Source organism: Salmo trutta, chromosome 15, assembly GCF_901001165.1.
Source record: "Salmo trutta chromosome 15, fSalTru1.1, whole genome shotgun sequence".
In the NCBI taxonomy this organism is placed as follows: Eukaryota; Metazoa; Chordata; class Actinopteri; order Salmoniformes; family Salmonidae; genus Salmo; species Salmo trutta.
Window position 1 is genome coordinate 33,291,689 of NC_042971.1, and position 23,427 is coordinate 33,315,115.

Below are 23,427 nucleotides of genomic sequence, written 5' to 3' on the forward strand. Positions count from 1 at the left end.
AACAAAACCTCATAATGACAAAGCAAAAACAATTATTTTGACATTTTTGGAAGTTTATAAAAATAAAAAAACGGAAATATCACATTTAAATAAGTATTCAGACCCTTTACTCAGTACTTTGTTGAAGCACCGTTTGCAGCGATTAGAGCCTCGTGTCTTCTTGGGTATGACGCTACAAGCTTGGCACACCTGTATTTTGGGAGTTTCTCCCATTGTTCTTTGAAGATCCTCTCAAGCTCTGTTAGGTTGGATGGGGAGCGTCACTGCACAGCTATTTCCAGGTCTCTCCAGAGATGTTCAATTGAGTTCAAGTCTAGGCTCTGGCTGGGCCACTCAATGGCATTCAGAGACTTGTCCCGAGGCCAATCCTCCGTTGTATTAGCTGTGTGCTTAGGGTTGTTGTCCTGTTGGAAGGTGAACATTCGCGAGAGTCCTTTACGTGCCCTTTGTCAAACTCCAAGCGGGCTGTCATGTGCCTTTTACTGAGGAGGGTTTCCGTCTGGCCACTCTTCCGTCTGGCCACTCTTTCCGTCTGGCCTGATTGGTGGAGTGCTGCAGGTATTGTTGTCCTTCTGGAATGTTCTCCACAGAGGAACTCTGGAGCTCTGTCAGATTGACCATCGGGTTCTTGGTCACCTCCCTGAGTTCTTCCATTTAAGAATGATGGAGGCCACTGTGTTCTTGGTGACCTTCAATGTTGCAGAAATGTTTTGGTACCCTTCCACAGATCTGTGCCTCGACACAATCCTTTCTCAGAGCTCTACGGACAATTCCTTCAACCTCATGGCTTGGTTTTTGCAAAGACAGAAACTGTCAACTGTGGGTCCTTATATAGACAGGTGTGTGCCTTTCCAAATCATGTCCAATCAATTGAATTTACCTCAGGTGGACTCCAATCAAGTTGTAGAAACATCTCATGGATGATCAATGGAAACAGGATGCACCTAAGCGCAATTGAGTCTCATAGTAAAGGGTCTGAATACTTATGTAAATCAGGTTTTTTTTTATTTTATACATTTGCAGAGATGTCTCTGAAGACTGTGGGTGTATGAGTGGCAAGACACTGATGAGTGAGGATGACATGAGAACAGAAGAGGAAAATGTGGATGAATCATCAGTGTAGTCCAGAACTATCTGCCAGGATTCTGATCAGTCATCTGATGATACTAGTGTCGAGTCTGTCACTGAGAGAGTGATGTCATCTGAGGTGCCTTCCTGTAGTGGTTCCCAACCTGAGGTTAGGCCTCTGAGCACAGTGCCTAGTATTCCTGCCAAGTTTTTAGGTGAGGGTGTTCGTACTAGACTGGGTAGGCTTATTAAGCCAGTGAATAGGCTTATTCAAACTACACTACATGACCAGAAGTATGTGGACGCCTGCTCGTCGAACATCTCATTCTAAAATAATGTACATTAATATGGAGTTTGTCCCCCCTTTGCTGCTATAACAGCCTCCACTCTTCTGGGAAGGCTTTCCACTAGATGTTGGAACATTGCTGCGGGAACTTCCATTCAGCCATGAGCATTAGTGAGGTCGGGCACTGCTGTTGGGAGATTAGGCCTGGCTTGCAGTCTGCATTCCAATTCCTCCCAAAGGTGCTTGATGGGGTTGAGGTCAGGGCTCTGTGCAGGCCAGTAAAGTTCTCTCGACAAACCATTTCTGTATGGACCTTGCTTTGTGCAAGGGGGCATTGTCATGCTGAAACAGGAAAGGGCCTTCCCCAAACTGTTGCGACAAAGTCGGAACCACAGAATTGTCTAGAATGTCATTGCATGCTGTAGCGTTAAGATTTCCTTCACTGGAACTATCCAGGCTGTATCGCATCCGGCCGTGACTGGGATTCCCATAGGGTGGCGCACAATTGGCCCAGCGTTGTCCGGGTTTGGCCGGGGTAGGCCGTCATTGTAAATAGGAATTTGTTCTTAACTGACTTGCCTAGTTAAATAAAGGTTAAATAAATAGAAAACTAAAGGGCCTAGCCCAAACTATGAAAACAACCCCTTCACCAAATTTGACAGATGGCACTATGCATTCGGGCAGGTACAGTCCCTTGCAAAAGTATTCATCCCCCTTGGCGTTTTTCCTATATGGTTGCATTACAACCTGTAATTTAAATAGATTTTTATTTGGATTTCATATAATGGACATACACAAACTAGTCCAAATTGGTGAAGTGAAATTTAAATAAAAAAATATTTTTAAAAAACCCTGAAAAGTGGTGCGTGCGTATATATTCACCCCCTTTGCTTTGAAGCCCCTAAATAAAATCTAGTGCAACCAATTATCTTCAGAAGTCACAGAATTTGTTAAATAAAGTCCACCTGTGTGCAATCTAAGTGTCACATGATCTGTCACATGATCGCATGATATACACCTGTTCTGAAAGGCCCCAGAGTCTGCAACACCACTAAGCAAGGGACACCACCAAGCAAGCGGCACCATGAAGACCAAGGAGCTCTCCAAACAGGTCAGGGACAAAGTTGTGGAGGAGTACAGATCAGGCTTAGGTTCTAAAAAAATACCTGAAACTTTGAACATCCCACGGAGCACAATTAAATCCATTATTAAAAAATGGAAAGAATATGGCACCACAACAAACCTGCTAAGAGAGGGCCGCCCACCAAAACTCACGGACCAGGCAAGGAGGGCATTAACCAGAGAGGCAACAAGAGACCAAAGAACCCTGAAGGAGCTGCAAAGCTCCACAGCGGAGATTGGAGTATCTGTCCATAAAACCCCTTTATGCCGTACACTCCACCGAGCTGGGCTTTATGGAAGAGTGGTGTTTATGGTGTTCGCCAAAAGGGATGTGAGACTCCCCAAATACATGGAATAAGGTACTCTGGTCAGATGAGACTGAAATTGAGCTTTTTGGTCATCAAGGAAAATGCTATGTCTGGCTCAAACCCAACACCTCTCATCACTCCGAGAACACCATCCCCACAGTGAAGCATGGTGGTGGCAGCATCCTGCTGTGGGGATGTTTTCATCGACAGGGACTGGGAAACTGGTCAGAATTGAAGGATTGATGGATGGCGCTAAATACAGGGAAATTCTTGAGGGAAACCTGTTTCAGTTTTCCAGAGATTTGAGACTGGGATGGAGGTTCACCTTCCAGCAGTACAATGACCCTAAGCATACTGCTAAAGGAACACTCGAGTGGTTTAAGGGGAAACATTTAAATGTCTTGGAATGTCCTAGTCAAAGCCCAGACCTCAATCCAATTGAGAATCTGTGGTATGACATAAAGATTGCTGTACACCAGCGTAACCCGTCCAACTTGAAGGAGCTGGAGCAGTTTTGCCTTGAAGAATGGGCAAAAATCCCAGTGGCTAGATTTGCCAAGCTAATAGAGACATACCCCAAGAGACTTGCAGCTGTAATTGCTGCAAAAGGTGGCTCTACAAAGTATTGACTTTGGGGGGGTGAATAGATAAAATGATGTCAAATCACGTTATATCTACAGTAGCTTTGATTGGACTGAAGCATGATTTGTGCCGCACTCAAAACAACTGTTAACTCAGAACTGCAAAATCTGACTTTAGTGAGTTGAAGACAACTGGGAACTCAGGAAAAACGGGCTACGACTGGGAAAATAAGTTTTGAACTTTCACCCAACTCGGGAATTATATTATATCCAACTCGGAATTGGGAACATGGACCTCTTTCTAGAGCTACGACCTGAAGATCACTGACGTCATCATGATTCAACTTTTTTTTTCTTTGAGTTCCCAGTTCTCATCGGCCATTGGACATAAACATTACACAACAAGTTTGAAATCGCTAATTCAACAATGAGTGGTTAGGAAGGAATCAGTGGCTAACTGCAAGTGTTGCAAAGCAATCACTAGCCTGCTATTCAGTGGAGAGGGTGTGTGGTCCAAGTCTGGGGTCTCTTTTCCAAGCTTAAAACGATAAACATTCACATGCAACACCATGGGCCAGAAAATGTTGAATACATTGGCTATGCTGTCAATCCAGCCTGACTTCTGCCGTGCTCAAAACAACAGGAAACTCGGAAATGGGAAATCTCAGACTTCAGTGAGTTCAAGACATCTGGGAACTCGAAAAAAAAACGAGCTTCGACTGGAAAAATACATTTTGAACGGTAATCCAACTTGGAGTTCCAAGTCGGGAACTCTGGCCTCTTTCTATAGATCACTGACGTCATGATTCAACCTTGTTTTCTTTTCGAGTTCCCAGTTGTCTTGAAAGCACCATAAATCCAGAGAATGCCAGACTTTGATGACAAAGTTTGCTGACAAAATGTACACACGAAGGACCAATGCACCACCTTCCTGTTCAAGGGAGCACAGCACAACAAGGTGAGTCCAAACATGCCTTGTATGCTGCTGCAAAAATTATGTAATATGCCAGGGAGATAGTATTACTTTCTTAGCTACAGTATACATAAGTGTATGTTGTGTAGTAAGCTGTTAGTAGCCCATGTGCCTCACCCTAATAATTTGGCCTATTTTCACCTACTGTTCTGACTTCGTGGTGCACATGTAGACTATAATTTGTTTTTGAGAAATGTAATCATCGAATATTGTAAGAGCTTTCATTGTCTGCTTATATGCCCCCTTTATTTATCCTACGGTTCTGACCTGGTGTACAGGGAGAGCACTAAGTTGGGCCCATGTTCTGAATTCTGTCGCTGTACATTTCAAAAGTGCTTCACAAATAGTTATATTGACTGCGTCCTTCCTAGCTCACTCATTAATGTTTTAATGGAAATTACGGATTGCCTCTTATCCGCTTGTTGTCCCCTTATGTCATAGTTTGTACATCTCAATTGTCATTAGAAACCACATTTGTTTAAGCAAGTCAGCCATATCAGCTGTTTTTGTAAAGGCAGTAAATGAGGCTGAATGAACTGTTTCGCTGCCAGACAAGGTTCCACTGATAGCCAGGTGTAGCAGTGGTATAGTGCAATTAATGTATTGTTTAGTGTTGTGCAGTGGCTTTGCTGGCATACATCCCACCTTTTTTCTTTTTTTTTACCCCACCAAGATGTACATGCTAAAATTGCCACTGCTTGGGAGAAGGTGCGCAAGAGCTGACACTGCAACCAGTTTGTCAACTCTCTGCAGGTGGAAAATAAATCCCCACAAATGCAGAATTAAGCACGCTACAAAGGCAAACAAAATGAAAAACCTACACCAAACTTAAAGGCTGGACGCAAACCAAAAGGTGGAGCAAAATGAAAACAGGGGAAATCAGACAAAGGATTGTTTTTCTAGAAATCAAATTGGGAGAGCCAACTAAAGGTGTTAACCCTCCACATCTCTTAAGACAAGTGGCGCACTGGGCCAGCCACTCTTAAATATCACATGGGCCAACACAGGTGAAACACCTTCCGATTAATGAGATGGACAAACCAGCACAGGTGTAACACCTACTGACTAATGAGGTGACACCACATCCAACCTCAAAACATAAATAGAAAAATCAAAGTCTGTAACACCACTGCTGTGGAGGGACCGAGAATGCTTTATTACGGTCAATTGACAGTTGTTTTTTTAATATAAATCATATTGTTTGTTTATACTGTCTCATTTGTTTTCAGTGTTTTAGAAGTGTCATTGTACGAGGGAACTGTCATCTACAATTTTGATAGGTCCTTTGATGGTGTTGGAAGAATAAACAGATTCATTTTGAATTCATGAACCACTGACGGGCTGCGTTTATGTGTCCCTGCATGCAAAAGTGACAGAAGAGAAATTAAATACCTGCTGAAAACCCAAAGCAGAAGACAATGTAGACAAAGAGAAAGCGCAAGATATCACTTAAGATCATCTGCAAAGGAAAAAAAGACATAGTAAAAAAGAGAGTATCAAAGGAACTGTGGATTATAACTACAGCTGGGTGACGACACCAATGTTGTGCCAATCATACATTTATTGTAAATACCCTGTGGCAATGAATCCTATAGCTTCTCTATAGGAGTGTGACCAGGACCTGTCCTCCAGAGACTCAGTGTAGGACTGCTGATCTAGGATCCATATAATTGTATTCAATATGATCTAAAAGGCAAGTGATCCTATATCAGCACTCTTACTCGGAGAGTCTTTGTGAAAACAGGCCCTGGTATCCATTATACCTTCTGTATCATAACACTGTAGATGCCTATGTGTCTGTATCCCCTGGAGAAGTAGAGCAGGTTGACCCAGCTGAGAGCCAGACACAGCACAAAGAACCCCAGGCACTCCACCCTCCCACAGCAGTACAGCCCCGAGGAGGACAGGAAGATCGTCTGCAGAAAACTACATACAAAGTCAACTTGAACTCGAGTTTTATCACTCACTCCGAAAAATAACCTCTGACACTTACAGTATGAAACACTAATTTCTTACCCACACATGCATAGAGCTGCCAATAAATGTACATGAGCAACATGGCATGGCTTTCACACATACAGTATGTAAAATCACACATCACACATGCACACGCAGCCCGTCAGTGGTTCATGAATTCAAAATTAATCTGTTTATTCTTCAAACACCATCAAAGGACCGATCAAAATTGTAGATGACAGTGTGAATAAATGGCAGGCTTCTACTGCTGTAAAAAGCTGACCCGCTAGACTCAGGAATTACTGTCTGGTATGCTCCAGAGTAAAAGGTGGCTGGATATCAGAGAGTGAGAGAAATTGAGCTGAAGCGAAAATTGTTTCTATGGACAGCACTTTGACAACACTGATTTGATCTCCTGCATGATGTTCGCCTGGATCCAAACTGAGTTGCTCAGTTTCAGCTAGAATAATGCTAGAATAATGTAGCTTACTGTGATCATGCAGAAAGACCTCGCCGTTCCCTTCTTCCTCTTGTAGGCGGCTAAGAAAAACATCTGAGCAGCGAACTTGTCCCACTCCTCCAGTTCAGAGGCTCAGTCTGGTTGGCGATTCTAAAATAAAATGCTACTACTACTACCCACTGGGCCACTGGGCACACATTGGTTGAATCAACGTTGTTTCCGCATCTTTTCAATTAAATTAATTTGAACCAATGTGGAATAGACGTTGAATTGACATCTGTGCCCAGTGGGTAGAATCACACTTTGATGCAAGTAGATCTTACTTTTGGTCTCTCTTTCTCTTGAAATGCATTTTCTTACAGTACACGTACCCCCGAGACACACCCACAGAGAGGTTGGAGCACAGGTGCACAGGGTCAACCACCACGCAGCACCCCTGGAGCAGATAAGGGTTGAGTGCCTTTCTCAAGGGCACAACGACGGGAGATGGCATTTAGAGACCCATTTAAACGTGGTGCTAACATAAGTCCTTAATCTTGTCCACATTCTGATTGGGCCCACCTTTCTAGACAGGTTTAGACGATTAAAAGATGCATTGTGATCTGATCTTCCTGACCACCTCTGAAGGTAGTCAGGCACACATTGTGTGTAGACGGAGCTGAACAGTGAAACCATTTAAATAATCATTATCCAGCCCTCTTAAAACATTGACAGGAGGCACCATTGCCTCAGGCCATCAATATGTGTCTTTAAATAAATACATATTATTTTGCAAGAATATTTCTGAAATAATTTGAATACAGGGAGGGATCAGGAAGTCTGGTCAAAATGCAGACACAGTGTAGATTCATGTGAACAAGATCAGGACAACGGATGCATTATAGCACCAAATGGAGCTTATGATTTGATCCTTATTATATTAACGCTGTAGACAATGTCCAGGACAGAGTTCTTCTCCTAGGAGTCACAGTGAGGCCAAATCGTCCAGGGAGGAATGGACAGGTCTGTACACCCACTCAGTGAATTTACAGGACAGGTGTCTGGTCTCCCTCTCATGGAACTAACGATGCATCATGTTCTCAAACAGCTAGAGGAAGAATACAACAATTGGCCAACACTGTAATGGAAGAATGTAGCACATTATCATAAACACATATGGAGGAACAATGGATTTTCTTCTGATGTCTAGCATGAACAAAATATTACATTAAAGATCAGATGGCTTAATTTGTAAACAACAAACTGTTGATCTGTTCTCCAGTAGGTCTACATACAGTAGTGGTTCGAACAACCATACAACATTACTCCATATCAGACTCCTTCCTTACCCCGATCTTGCCAGTTTTATAGGCGTCAGGCCCTGGTTGTTGTCCAAGTCTTCCAGCCTCCACCTGGGGTGCAGGTGAGCAGCCGTGGTGAGGATGTAGTCGTACATGGAGGTGATGAAGTCTGTGTTCTCTGGTGTGTTATCAGTTGACACCACCACCAGGGCATGCAGCACCATGTTACCCAGGGAGTCCCTCTCTCTCATATCCACCCAATGGTAGGAGTTCTCCAGCAGGAAGGAATCTACCTCAGGCTGGTTGGTGCACACAGCCAGGGGCAGAGTCAGCTCACCTGGAAACACATTTTCCCTCACTTTAATGTATTTTCCATCACTCTACCCACCACAACAGTGACAATTGTATTTTCTGGATATGCAAACACACTTTCTGTAAGGTTTCACAAAACCCTTTCATACAATTCCCTGTCATAAACAAGGGAATCATTATTCTCTCAGAGGAATGACTAGAGGTCTGACAAGCAGGGAAGTCTTTTGCAAACCTACCAGAGGAGGGCACTGTTCAAGGCTCAGTGATACTGACACACTCACCAAACTACAGTAGAAGCTGAGTAGATCATGAGCTGGAAGAATTTCCCACAGGCTTTGGCACGGACTTCTGCTCCTTTCTTGATCAATAGCTGAACAGAACAGGTGCTCCTTCTCTCAATGGCAATATGAAGGGCTGTTTGCCCTGAATGATACAGAGATAGAAAGGATAGACTGTCAGAAAATGCATGGCCTTACATATACACTAACATGACTGTATTTTTATATTACATTGGTTGAGGACTGTGTACATAAAACTGAGTTGTCAGAAACATGGTGTAGAATAGATGAATAACATCAAGTAATGATAATTCTGGTTATATGAAAGTTCACCTTTGTAATAGCTGCTGGTGTATGCTACATTTATAAATGATTTGATGTCCCCCATCTTCTCTGAGATGTCAAGGAGAAATTTAATTGCGTTATTTCTGCCGTCTCTCAGATTCAGTAGAGCCTTCAGCAGGGTGTTTTTACCATACGATTGATCTAGGAGAGCAGAAGGTGAAATAATGGAGTATAAAAGAATACACAGACTAAAAATATTATCCATTTACGTACATTTTATTTTGTCATTTAGCATTCGCTGTTATCCAGAGCGATTTACAGGAGCAATTAGGGTTAAGTGTCTTACTCAGGGGCACTCCGGCAGATTGTTCACCTAGTCAGTTCAGGGATTCGAACCAGCAAACTTTCAGTTACTAGCCCAACACTCTTAACCGCTAGGCTACCTGCGTTACATTACAGGGCCCTTATAACTGTGTAATCACAGTGTAACAAATATTGTAATAACTCATTGTTACATTGTACTTACACTGTACTTGGGTTAGGGATAGGGTTAAGGCTAAGGTTACAGCTATAAGTACAATTTATAACCACTCTAGGGCTAGGGTTGAGGTTAGGGTTGAACTGGGATGTGGACATGAAGATAGGGTTAGGGTAATGGCTAGGGTTAAGGCTATAGTGTAGCCGAGGTGTGGACATGAAGCTGTAAAGTACTAATGTACAATGATACCCTAAAATGCAAAAATTATACAATACTACAGAATATAAAACACAGTGTGCCTAACACTCAGTGTTGGAGAGCTTCTTCGTGGACTGATGCAAGTACTGAACCAGACCCTCAAGCTTCACGACATTCCCAGTGGACACGGCCTCAAACAGCTGCCCCCTCCTCTTTGTTCTCCTCTAAACCTTTTATTTTCCTACAAAGAAACATGTTAGACTTTAGTATTGGGAAAGCATTTCTTTTTCAATTGGAAAACAAAATACACATGGTCTTGCCCAAAAGGGCTTTAAAACAAAAGGCCTTATTCTAATGATATTGTAAATGAGCTTCTGATGAACAAAACCTTCCCCCTGAGAAAGACAGTTGTGTCCTCTCAAACAGTGTTAAAACTGTTATTAGTGTTACTACAATAAGGCTATAAACACCAATTGTCCCCATACAGCACAGTATGTGTTATTACGTTCAGTGAACGTGCCGTCTCACTTGTCAAAGTTGAGATTGAATCTCATCTTGGGTATGGCATTCTCCAGTTCCTCCTCCATGGCAGTCAGGCTTCTTCACCTGTCTGCTCTGTGTCTTCTCATCATTCTTCCTGTCCACTGTCTCCAGAGAGAAGGTAGGGTACTCTAGGTCCATTGCCTTGCTCATAATGACTCCTCGCACCGATGGTCTGGAAGAGACCATACAATGATAACACATCACATTCATGTAAATACAGTATGTTCAGTATGTTATAAATCCCCTGAGAGGATTTACCAAATCTAATTGGCTCTCTTCCTAAGTTTTGACCTGGTCAAATATTGTTTGGTCATACACATTTTAATAACTTAACATTGAATTTACATATGACCAATAATAATTTCTTACATTTATCTAAAATGTGCCGTAAAATGTTCATAGATCCTCTGAAACATGGTAGGAGAGTTGACCTCTGAATACACCAGCTTTAAGATATGTGATGTTTCACCCCCAGATGGCTAACAAAGCTGGTTATTTATTAGTACTTCCCCATTACAACTGTAATAGAAAAACAACTTGTTTTGTTATTATTTCCCTCAACATGCCTTAGAAAAGAGGAAGGGGTAGACAATGACTCAGAGTGAAACTGTAAAGTTGTTCTCTGCCCACCATGAAGGGAACATCACATGTGGAAGAACAGAAAGAAGTCAGGACCATAATTCAACCAAGTGTCCATCCCCATTTATAACCTAGCACATCTAGACCCATCTCATTCTCATCAAATATTTCAGGTTGATACCCTTGATTAATTAAACCACATAATTGAGACAAATCTACATAACTGCGTTATTAGGGGCTACAGCATTCTGAAAACAAATCATATAATGCACAACATTAGTCACATTTGTTTTTTGAGCAACATATTGTTCTTCTGCTGATACATTATTGTAAAACGAATGTGTCCATCGTGTCCATTTGCATGGCACCACACTCGCTCAGTGTTAAACAGTGTGCATGTGAAGAAAGACTCTTATCCACTATGAGATCATGTCTGTATGCATAATTGATGTGGCCATTTTGCTGTCACTTGATCTACTTTTCGGATCCACATCTACTTGTCTCATAATGCTGCTGGACCCATTAGGGCTCAAGATGGCTTCCTCTCAGACAAAAAAAAAATGTGATTACCAACCCCTCCCTACTGTCATAGGCGTCGTAAGGATTGGACCAAGGCGCAGCGGGTAAAGTGCTCATCTTCTTAATTTATTAAAGAACATTCAAAACAAAATAAACAAACAACGATAACAGTTCCATAAGGCTCCCAGGCTATACAGAAAATAACCACCCACAAAACACAAGTGAAAACAAACCCAACTAAATATGGCCTCCAATTAGAGACAACGACAACCAGCTTCCTCTAATTGGAGGTCATTGCCAAAAACCCAACATAAAAATAGAGAACTAGATATACACATAGAAATAGAAAATATAGAACATAAACCAAAAACACCGAAACACACAAAACAAAACACCCCCTGCCACGCCCTGACCAAACTACAATGACAAATAACCCCTTTTACTGGTCAGGACATGACAGTACCCCCCCCCCCCCCCCCCCCCCCCCCCCAAAGGTGCAGACCCCAAATGCACCTCAAAACACAAAAACAACCCCAAACTTAAAGGGAGGGAAGGGAGGGTGGCCACCGTCAACGACGGTCGCTGTGCTACACCCCCCCTTCACAATCCTCTACGGAGGTGGCTCTGGGCGTAGCTCCCGTTCAGAAAACTCTGGGCTGAGGGGTGTCGCTGGAGACTCCGGGCTGAGGGGCGTCGCTGGAGACTCCGGGCTGAGGGGCGTCGCTGGAGGCTCCAGGCTGAGGGGCGTCGCTGGAGGCTCCGGGCTGGGGAGCGTCGCTGGAGGCCCCGGGCTGAGGAGCGTCGCTGGAGGCCCCGGGCTGAGGAGCGTCGCTGGAGGCCCCGGGCTGGGGAGCGTCGCTGGGGGCCCCGGGCTGAGGAGCGTCGCTGGAGGCCCAGGGCTGAGGAGCGTCGCTGGAGGCCCAGGGCTGAGGAGCGTCGCTGGAGGCCCAGGGCTGAGGAGCGTCGCTGGAGGCCCAGGGCTGAGGAGCGTCGCTGGAGGCCCAGGGCAGAGGAGCGTCGCTGGAGGCCCAGGGCAGAGGAGCGTCGCTGGAGGCCCAGGGCAGAGGAGCGTCGCTGGAGGCCCACGGCTGAGGAGCGTCGCTGGAGGCCCAGGGCTGAGGAGCGTCGCTGGAGGCCCAGGGCTGAGGAGCGTCGCTGGAGGCTCAGGGCTGAGGAGCGTCGCTGGAAGCTCAGGGCTGAGGAGCGTCGCTGGAGGCTCAGGGCTGAGGAGCGTCGCTGGAGGCTCAGGGCTGAAGAGCGTCGCTGGAGGCTACGGGCTGAGCAGGCGCACTGGAGGCCTGATGCGTGGCTGGCTTTGGAGGCGCCAGACTATTAACACGCACCTCAGGGCGAGTGCGGAGAGCAGGAACAGGACGCCCCGGACTGGGCAGGCGCACTGGAGGCCTGATGCGTGGGGCTAGCTTTGGAGGCGCCAGACTTTTAACACGCACCTCAGGGCGAGTGCGGAGAGCAGGAACAGGACGCCCCGGACTGGGCAGGCGCACTGGAGGCCTGATGCGTGGGGCTGGCTTTGGAGGCGCCAGACTTTTAACACGCACCTCAGGGCGAGTGCGGGGAGCAGGAACAGGACGTACTGGGCTGTGAAGGCGCACTGGAGGTCTGGAGTGCACGGCCTGCACAACCCGTCCTGGTTGGATGGTCACTGTAGCCCGGCAACGCTGCGGAGCCCGTATCGACCGCACCGGAATGTGCGTGCGGATGGGCGAGATAGTGCGCACTACCCTGTAATGCATTTCTCGCCCCTCTGTCCGCCAGCTTCGTAGTGCCTTTTCCGCCAGCACCATTCTCCGGAATCTCGCGTCAAACTCCTCGCTTAACTCCTTGACTGGCTCCGGTTTGATCCACGGATCTCTCCTGTACGCCCGGGAAGTTAGATCAGGGCTGCCCCCTGACTTAGCCAGGGGGCAGCCCCAAAACAATTTGGGGCTGCCTCTCCAACTCCTGAAATGGAGGATACAATGCCTCGTACCTCCATCGTTCCCTCTTCGCTTTCTCCAGTTCCTCCTTTGGGCGCTGGTACTCCCCAGTCTGGCTCTATGGACCCTTGCCATCAAGGATCTCCTCCCACGTCCATGACTCCAAATATCTCTCCTGCTGCTCCTTCTTCCGCTGCTTGGTCCTTTTTTGGTGGGTGGTTCTGTCATAGGCGTCGTAAGGATTGGACCAAGGCGCAGCGGGTAAAGTGCTCATCTTCTTAATTTATTAAAGAACACTCAAAACAAAATAAACAAACTACGATAACAGTTCCATAAGGCTCCCAGGCTATACAGAAAATAACCACCCACAAAACACAAGTGAAAACAAACCCAACTAAATATGGCCTCCAATTAGAGACAACGACAACCAGCTGCCTCTAATTGGAGCTCATTGCCAAAAAACCAACATAGAAATAGAAAACTAGTTATACACATATATATTTTCTATTTCTAACATAAACCAAAAACACCGAAACACACAAAACAAACACCCCCTGCCACGCCCTGACCAAACTACAATGACAAATAACCCCTTTTACTGGTCAGGACGTGACACCTACTAATAAAAAGATACACAAAAACAAAACTACAGCTTCTACCAACTGTAGCTTGTCAACGATGAGATCTCCCTCACCACAATGTATACTATGTTTCTCACTTGAAAACATTATTGTTTTTCTCATTCTAATAGACATCACATTAACCGCAGTATAGCTGAAACTCAGGCTAAGTAATCTAGTTGTTGTGCTTGTTTTAATCTGCTCTGATACAGTCTGTCTGTAACTGTGTACATTTGAATTGTCCTCCTGTGCAGGCCTTGTTATAAACCGACTAGACTTTTAGACAATAACATCATGTATCATCATGGAAACAATACATTTTAGAATTGCAGTTTCAGACACGTGTAATTAATAATGTGCATGCAATGCCAAACAGTGAGAAATTGTGATTTGGTTATCTTCATGGTGTCTACTGGTAGCCTACACAGTAGTTTCTCAGTGATCTCATGCACAACATGTTGACTGGAGGGAATGTTTACAGTTTTAAAAACTCTCCTACAAGTCAGTTAAAGCAATAGAACTGAAAGCTTCTCACATAAACAAAGCAAATGCAAGCCATCACCAACACCTACGTATGATCAAATCATTCAAACAAGGACATGAAACCATCTGGGATCTAACAAACTGTGTACTTACACAGAAATTAATTAATTCCTTCCGTGCCAGTATAAAGAGCATTTCACTGAGTGGTCTGTTGGATCACATTTTCTCTTATGTCTCTGTCCATCATATCATCTTTATATTAAATAAAGGTCTTAAATCCACAACCACAAGACAATTCAACCTCTACAAACAGAGGGTGCGTGAATCTTACTCACTACAACTGTGAGTAGTAGTGAGATTCATACACACATGCAGGGAGCATCAGAGAGTATAAGAGTACATTACCACCAGAGAGAGCTCTGCTCTGAAAACTTAAAAGGCTAGATGGCTGACCCTTGGTGTTATTGACCCAGCCTCTGTAGCACAGCTGCGACAGCAATGATAGTGACCAGGAGATGCACAAAGGATCTTAGCTAATTGTTATGAAAGTTGACAAATAACAGATTTATTGTAAAGGTATGTTGTTAACATTATATTCAAAAGTAAATGGACATCAGTTTAGCCATTGGCTCTTGTTTATGCATAATCACCATATGTATACATACTGTATCCCTATTGATAAAAACATAGAACACCACATCCATAGTTGATAAGGTGTTGGACCAACATTATTAGTAAATCCTCAAAGTTGGATGGCAAGGTAAAATTAGCAAATTCGGCATTTCACAATCTCTGCTTCAAAAGTTAATTTCAGTGTCCTGATTTGCCCCTTGTTGTACAACATTATGTTGCAAATGCTTAGCTAAAATATCATCCCCTTCTCATTACTTCACACATTTAGTAGCCTACAACATTTTGCACAACTGACCAGAGGTTTTCTAATGTCCCTATATGACCTAATGGTACTGTCTAGTTAGTTAGAGGCACAGGCATCTATCTTCTTGAATACTTTGTATACATCATAACAATGTAATAACACAAAAGTAGATTAATCTACACTGAACCCAAAAATATAAACGCAACATAAAAGCAAGTGTTTCATGAACTTAAATAAAAGATCCCAGAAATTTTCCATACACACAAAAAGCTTATTTCTCTGTTTACATCCCAGTTAATGAGCATTTCTTCTTTGAAAAAATAATCCATCCACCTGACAGGTGTTGCATATCAAGAAGCTGATTAAACAGTATGATCATTGCACAGATGCACTTTGTGCTGCGGACAATAAAAGGCCCCTCTAAAATGTGCCACAGATGTCTCAAGTTTTGAGGGAGCGTGCAATTGACATGCTGACTGCAGGAATGTCCACCAGAACTGTTGCCAGAGAATTTAATGTTAATTTCTCTACCATAAGCCGGCTCCTACGTCGTTTTAGAGAATTTGGCAGTACGTCCAACTGGTCTCACAACCGCAGACCACATGTAACCACACCAACCCAGGACCTCCATATCCGGCTTCTTCACCTGCGCGATCGTCTGAGACCAAAAACCAAAGAATTTCTGCACAAACTGTCAGAAACCGTCTCAGGGAAGCTCGTCTGTATGCTCGTTCTCCTCACCAGGGTCTTGACCTGACTGCAGTTCGGCGTAGACTTCAGTGGGAAAATGCTCACCTTCAATGGCCACTGGCACGCTGGAGAAGTGTGCTCTTCACGGATGAATCCTCGTTTCAACTGTACCGAACAGATGGCGTCGTGTGGACGAGGTTTTCTGATGAGAACCTCATGATGGTGGTGGGGTTAGGGTATGGGCAGACATAAGCTACGGACAACAAACACAATTTAATTTTATAGATGGCAATTGTAATGCACAAAGACACCATGATGAGATCCTGAGATCCATTGTCGTGCCATTCATCCACTGCCATCATATCATGTTTCAGCAAGATAATGCACAGTCCCATGTCGCAAGGATCTGTACACAAAGCTGAAAATGTCCCAGTTCTTCCATGGCCTGCATATTGTACTCACCAGACATGTCAACCATTGAGGATGCTCTGGATCAACGTGTACGACAGCGTGTTCCAGTTCCCACCAATATCTACCAACATGTTGGTAAATGTTGGTCACACCAGATACTGACTGATTTTCTGATCCATGGCCCTACCTTTTTTTAAGGTATCTGTGACCAACAGCTGCATATCTGTATTCCCAGTCATTTGAAATCCATAGATTAGGGCCTAATAAATGTATTTCCATTGACTGATTTTCTTATATGAACTGTACCTCAGTACAAAAATAGAAATTGTTGCATGTTGCATTTATATTTTTGTTCAGTGTAATTTTACATAATTACATATTATCAGATGATTCATTACTTACTTATCGTTTTGAATGTCTCATCACAGGGGGTTTACTTCTCCTTTCATATAACATATAACATTCAGTTCTTCTTTCTTTCAGAACCACTTTGCAGAGCTTCCCGAGAGTCTGCCTTTTCTCAGATCTACCAACATGCTTTGTTGTTGGTGAGTCTCTGTTCCTGTGACTAATATTGTGGTCAGAAAACCTCTGCTGATGAGAAGAGACTGATATATAGTTAGAGGCATCAACAAGACTTTGGCATGTAAAATAAATCCTTTATAACATAACAATTGAATCATTAAGTAAAAACAGTTGTAATCATTAACAATACTAAAATCTTACCTAAGTAATTATTACTAATAACACTGATATGTAAGCTAGCAGTAGCAGAACAATGTTTTAGTTGAAATTTCAAGTGCACTAATGCAAACATGAATAAAGTAAAAACATTTTTTACTGTAGTTAACTATACATGACCAATTACCACTTACTATAGACCTAATTGAACTTTTAGTTCATACTATAAATGTGAGACATCATTTTGATTGGAGATTGCACAATGAGTTTCCAATAGAATTCATTAATAAACATGTCTGAGGATATCAATGGAATGTAAAATAAGCATGATGTTGATTGTAATAGTCACTGTTAGCCATTCAGAAAAAATACAATTCAATTATTCAAATATGCAAGTAAACAAATAGTCCCTCTGTGTGAATCATAACTCACATTCTGTCATGAAAGACTATCGCCACACCCACAGCTGAGTCCACATCCTGTCCGTATTCCACAGGCAGAGGAAACGCCCTTTCTGCTTCCTGTCTGAGTACTGCGTTACGGGATAAGGCACTCCCACTGCCCTTTATCCTTTGCACTCCGGCCTCCAGCAGGAAGACAGGGTGCATCATGGAGGTGATATTGTCCAGAACACCACGGCACACCGCTCTGGTCATGTGGCCCAGGGAGAGGTTGGAAGGGTGTATGTTGGACACCTGGCCCAGGCTGAGCGGGTCATGTCTTTCCCCCAGGATGGTAGGACTAACCCTCAGGTCACTACTGTCCACTCCAAGAGCACATCTGATCAGCTTCTCATACAAGCTGGAGTCGCTCACTTCCACCTCTATTAGGTAAAAAGATGAAATAGGTGTAATGACTAAGTAGCTCTCATGGACTTAACATGCCTTCTGCAAATGACACAAACGTACAGGGTTTATGACTAAGTCAATGACAGTTGGTGAAAGTTTATGGATTAATTTACCTAGTTCGTTCATCCAGCCACTCAGCATGCCTACAAGAGTGGCCATCACGTTCCCGCCGTTGAGCGATGCTGCCACCGCCAAGTAGGAGCCATCGAAGTAAGGGAAGTAGGAGATGGAAGAGGTGGGATCAGGGATATTTGGCGGGGTGAAGTCAAGTGGCATGGCATAGGTCAGCTGGGCTGAGGTGCTTATATTGAGAACTGCAAAGAGGCACAGAAACGGTTACCTTATTATAATCAATGATAAAGTTTAATTTCAAAAGTGAATGCTTAATCAACCCCTAGTTCCTATCATTAGCATTTAGGCACTAAAGTAGATCTGAAAGATGGATAGGTGTGTAACGGTTGTCGTCGGGAATGGAGGACCAAAACGCAGCAGGAATGTGGATGCTCATCTTGTATTTTATTTTAAATAAAAAGAACACCAAAACGAAACGCACAAACAACAAAACAGTCTTGTCAAGCTCACACACGCAAAACAAGAAACAATCTCCCACAAACACTAAACCAAACACATACCCATATATAGGACTCCCAATCAGAGGCAACGAGAAAACACCTGCCTCCAATTGAGAGTCCAACCCCAATAAACCAGACATAGAAATACAAAAGACCAGAGACCACATAGAAATACAAACATAGAACATTACCCAAAAACCCGGAAATAATAAATCAAACGCCCTACTAAATAAACCACCACCCCGAACCACATAAAACAAATACCCTCTGCCACGTCCTGACCAAACTACAATAACAAATAACCCTTATACTGGTCAGGACGTTACAGTACCCCCCCCCCCCCCCCCCGAAAGGTGCAGACCCCGGATGCACCTCATAAATAAATAAATTTAAAATAATAAAAAAATCCCCCTAAACTAAAGGGAGGGAAGGGAGGGTGGCTGCCGTCACCGACGGCACTTGTGCTACACCCCCCCCCCCTCCCCAACCCACCTATACAGGTGGTGGTTCAGGCTCCGGCCTACTGTCCTCCAGAATGCAGACAGACTTGATCAGTTTCGGGCCGTAGGCAGACTCCCCTCGTTCCGGATCGTAGGCAGACCTCTTCCGTTCCACACTGTAGGCAGACTCATTTGAAACACAGTTACTTATATTTAGTTCCGGATCGTCAATAGACTCCCTTGGTTCCGGGTCCCTGATAGACGCCCTTGGTTCCGGGTCACAGGCAGACTCCACACTGTAGGCAGACTCATTTGAAACACAGTTACTTATATTTAGTTCCGGATCGTCAATAGACTCCCTTGGTTCCGGGTCCCTGATAGACGCCCTTGGTTCCGGGTCACAGGCAGACTCACCCGGTTCCGGGTCACAGGCAGACTCACCCGGTTCCGGGTCACAGGCAGACTCACCCGGTTCCGGGTCACAGGCAGTCTCCCTCGGTTCCGGACTAGACACTGTTGCCCGGATACTCTGGACTGCACACTGTTGCCGGATACTCTGGACTGCACACTGTTGCAGGATACTCTGGACTGCACACTGTTGCCGGATACTCTGGACTGCACACTGTTGCCGGATACTCTGGACTGCACACTGTTGCCGAACTCTCGAGGCTGGGCTGACGCACTGAAAGCCTGATGCGTGGTGCTGGTACTGGAGGTATCAGCCTGGGAACACGCACCTCAGGGCTAGTGCGGGGAGCGGGAACAAGACGAGTCGGACAGGGCTGACGCACTGGACCGTAGAGGCGTACTGGCGGTCTCGAGCGCAGAACTGGCATCGCTCTTACTGGCTGGATGCCCACTTCCCCCTGGCAAATGCGGGGCGCTGGTATTGAGCGTACCGGCCAAAAAATACTTGGCCTCGCCACAGTACCCATTACCCCGAAGCATGGGACCTGTCCATTCACTGGTTGCCCAGAAAAGGTACGGGGATTTGGCCTGGGGCTCACTCCTCGCCCAGCCAAACTACCCATGTGCCTCCCCCCAAAAAAATTATTGGGGCTGCCTCTCGGGCTTAAACGCCAGTCGTGTCCCCCGGTAGCGTTCCCGGTCCTCACTAGACTTCCTCCATGGACCCTCTCCGGCCAGAATCTGCTCCCACGTCCATTTCTCCCACCAGTCCATATTGAATTCCCCTTGCTCCTTACTCCGCTGCTTGGTCCATTTGTGGTGGGAGATTCTGTAACAGTTGTCGTCGGGAATGGAGGACCAAAACGCAGCAGGAATGTGGATGCTCATCTTGTATTTTATTTTAAATAAAAAGAACACCAAAACAACAAAACGAAACGCACAAACAACAAAACAGTCTTGTCAGGCTCACACACGCAAAACAAGAAACAATCTCCCACAAACACTAAACCAAACACACACCCATATATAGGACTCCCAATCAGAGGCAACGAGAAAACACCTGCCTCCAATTGAGAGTCCAAGCCCAATAAACCAGACATAGAAATACAAAAGACCAGAGACCACATAGAAATACAAACATAGAACATTACCCAAAAACCCGGAAATAATAAATCAAACGCCCTACTACATAAACCACCACCCCGAACCACATAAAACAAATACCCTCTGCCACGTCCTGACCAAACTACAATAACAAATAACCCTTATACTGGTCAGGACGTGACAAGGTGTAAGCACAGAATTCAGAATTTCCCACCTAGCCTATCGGAAAGTTTAAGGTGGAGCTGTTACCATATATAGCTTATATCTATTCAATCCTCATTCAGCAATACTATTGACATTCAAAGGTCAAACTGCCCCTCTTCACCTGCATCCGTCCTGTCAGTCATGCTGGAGTAGACAGAACACTGGAAGTCCCCCAGGGCTGCCCCTACTGGTGTGCTGGCAGGGACACCATGCCACTCACAGCACGTCTGACCAGCCATGCAGCCAGACGGCACACACTCAGGGAGCAGGTGCACAGGAAAGCCAGCATCCTTCAGACTAGAGCATGCACACACACGCACACATACACACAAAGATACAGGTAACTGCCAAAATAACGGAAACACTTGAGTAAATGAGGGATACAAAGTATATTGAAAGCAGGTGCTTTCACACAGATGTGGTTATTGAGTTGATTAAAGTCTCTATGCAGACGTTTTTATCTCAATATCAAATCATTTCTAGGTAACAATAAATCATTTCCTGTGATTGTTTTCAATCAAAATGGTCAAAAAGAAACCAAAAATTACTTCTTAGCAAGAGCAATTTCTTAAGCAAGAATTTTGGGAGTGGTCTGAGTGGGGAGGGGAAACTGAAAACTAGCTGCTATTGGCAGAGAGGTTTAGAACTGTCCTTATTTTTGTTCTATTGACTAATTTACCGCATAGTGATGTCACCAGACAGGCAAAAACTCCATCCCAGCACAGGCTGTCTTTTCAAACAGCTCTTACACTAAAAGGGCATTATCATAATTTTCACAATTTCACAGTATTCTTCCAACATCACAGTGTGGAAGTATATACAAAACACAGAAAAATCTAGTTTTTTATTGCACTCGGCCTTTAAGCAATTAACGTCCCATCATGCTTATGGTCATGTGACCCCGCGCCTCCCGAGTGGCGCAGCGGTCTAAGGCACTGCATCTCAGTGCTAGAGGCGTCACTACAGACACTGGTTCGATTCCAGGCTGTATCACAACCGGCCTTGATTGGGAGTCCCATAGGGCGGCGCACAATTGGCCCAGCGTCGTCCGGGTTTGGCCGGGGTAGGCGGTCATCGTAAATAAGAATTTGTTTTTAACTGACTTGCCTAGTTAAATAAAATGCTGGGCAGGCCATTATTTTGGCTACCATGGCTATGACCCCATACAATGACAATGCCCCCATCCACAGGGCATGAGTGGTCACTGAATGGTTTGATGAACATGAAAACAAAAACCCAATTGAACACTTATGGGAGATTCTGGAGCGGCACCTAAGACAAGGTTTTCCACCACCGTCAACAAAAAAGCAAATTATGGATTTGTCGTAGAAGAATGGTGTCCTCTCCAATAGAGTTCCAGACACTTAGAATCTATGCCAAGGTGCATTGAATCTGTTCTGGCTCGTGGTGGCCCAATGCCCTATTAAGACACTTTATGCTGGTGTTTCCTCTATTTTGGCAGTTACCTGTACATGTTAGCTAACACACAACACAACATAACACAACAAATGCATTCATATTATGTTCAGAATGTAGTATGTTAGTAATAACATATTTTGTACTAAAAAGCATAGAATTGGTGCTAGAAAAGGAAGAAGGCCAGGATATTGTGCTCACATGTCTATGTTCCACTGGTTGGTGGCAGTGTTGAAGTAGCCCCAGCTGGCTGCATTCTGGCCAGTCATGACACAGCTCTCCAAGCCACACAGCATGGACACCAGATAGTCATGGATGGTTCCAGCCACCATGAAGTCAGACAGGAACCCCGGCCTGCATTCAAACACACAGTGAAAATAAGAATGACAAGCTTTCTGAATCTATTAGTCTATAGAGTAAACTCCTGATAAGAGCACATAGGATAAGTGTAAACTGGGTGTAATAGACATAAACTTATCCTACATGTGTACTTATCAGGAGTCGACTGGCTGTATATGAAGTAAACCTATTCCTCAAAATCAGCCAAGTCATGTAGGCATGATATTATAGGCCTATGTACCTGTGTTTCATGTACCAGAAAATAGTGGCACAACCAAAGCCTGTGGCTATGCTGAGATGTGAGTCTGGGTTTGGAAGAGTAGACAGGAAATCACTGTTGCAACGCCCATCCTGCCAGGTGATTAGATGACTGGTGTCTCTAGGGCTGAAGAGGTGACGGCTGTCTCTACCTGACCAATCACAGCCTGAGGGTAGACAGTACAGGACTTGTTTGAATAAAGAGTGTTGTGATTTCTACATAAAAAATGTATACCACATAATAGTGGGTGACACACTTTATGGGTTTACCTGTTTGTGCTTTCCAGAATACAACCCCATGCATTTGTCCAGACACCCCAATTCTACTGACATTCTGGAGCTTGTCTATGGGCAGAGAGGCAATGCACTCATTCAGAGTCGTTATGATTTGTACAGAGTCCTGCTCTTTGGCCTGCAAAGGAAAACCAATCATATAATATATAGTTAAGAAGAGGTCTATAAATCAACAGGATTATGCCCAATTTGAGATAAAATGCACACCAGTTTGAAAGGCTTAAAAGGCTGTACACTTGAAAGAGTGAAAGCTCATTATGTACGGTGATTCAGAGAGGTGCCTGTCACCTGTCACATACATGCGTTTCGTCGCTGACGATATATGCCTTGGTTGGCAAAGAGAAGCTATCCGTTACTGTTTTTGAGTTAATATCAAGTAACACGACCTTGATTGAAGTAGTTCCTATGTCTATGCCGAGCACATATTTCGCCATGGTTGCTCCCCGGATAGTATTAGGCTCCTTAGCCAATTAATATCTGTCCGTTTTATCCAGAGCGCAGTGTTTATAAACAGTGCTCTACTATTTTGATCTCAGACAGACACCGTAGAGACCAAAGTTCATTACAAAGGTCATAGGTCACAACAAATACGCCTTAAAAATATCACAAAATGTGAAAG

At 44.3% G+C, this 23,427-nt stretch overlaps 1 protein-coding gene and 1 pseudogene across 3 annotated transcripts; both read right to left on the reverse strand.

Moving 5' to 3' along the window:
- Positions 1 to 7,361: 7,361 nt before the first annotated feature.
- Positions 7,362 to 10,486, reverse strand: LOC115148845 (transient receptor potential cation channel subfamily V member 1-like; annotated as a pseudogene).
- Positions 10,487 to 16,882: 6,396 nt separating this feature from the next.
- shpk (sedoheptulokinase) lies at positions 16,883 to 23,340 on the reverse strand. Of its 3 annotated transcripts, none has more exons than XM_029691120.1 (7): positions 23,108 to 23,340; positions 22,785 to 22,926; positions 22,498 to 22,681; positions 22,119 to 22,271; positions 20,623 to 20,798; positions 17,887 to 18,087; positions 16,883 to 17,748 (listed from the first exon to the last, which is right to left on the reverse strand). In XM_029691120.1, the coding sequence occupies exons 1-7, from the start codon at positions 23,240 to 23,242 to the stop codon at positions 17,354 to 17,356; spliced, it is 1,386 nt and encodes a 461-aa protein (XP_029546980.1). In that variant the 5' UTR covers positions 23,243 to 23,340; the 3' UTR covers positions 16,883 to 17,353. The 3 variants fall into 3 exon arrangements, with proteins under 3 accessions (XP_029546980.1, XP_029546982.1, XP_029546981.1); XM_029691122.1 differs by having other exon boundaries at positions 22,785 to 22,859; positions 23,108 to 23,227; XM_029691121.1 differs by having other exon boundaries at positions 22,785 to 22,859; positions 23,097 to 23,177.
- Positions 23,341 to 23,427: the final 87 nt, after the last annotated feature.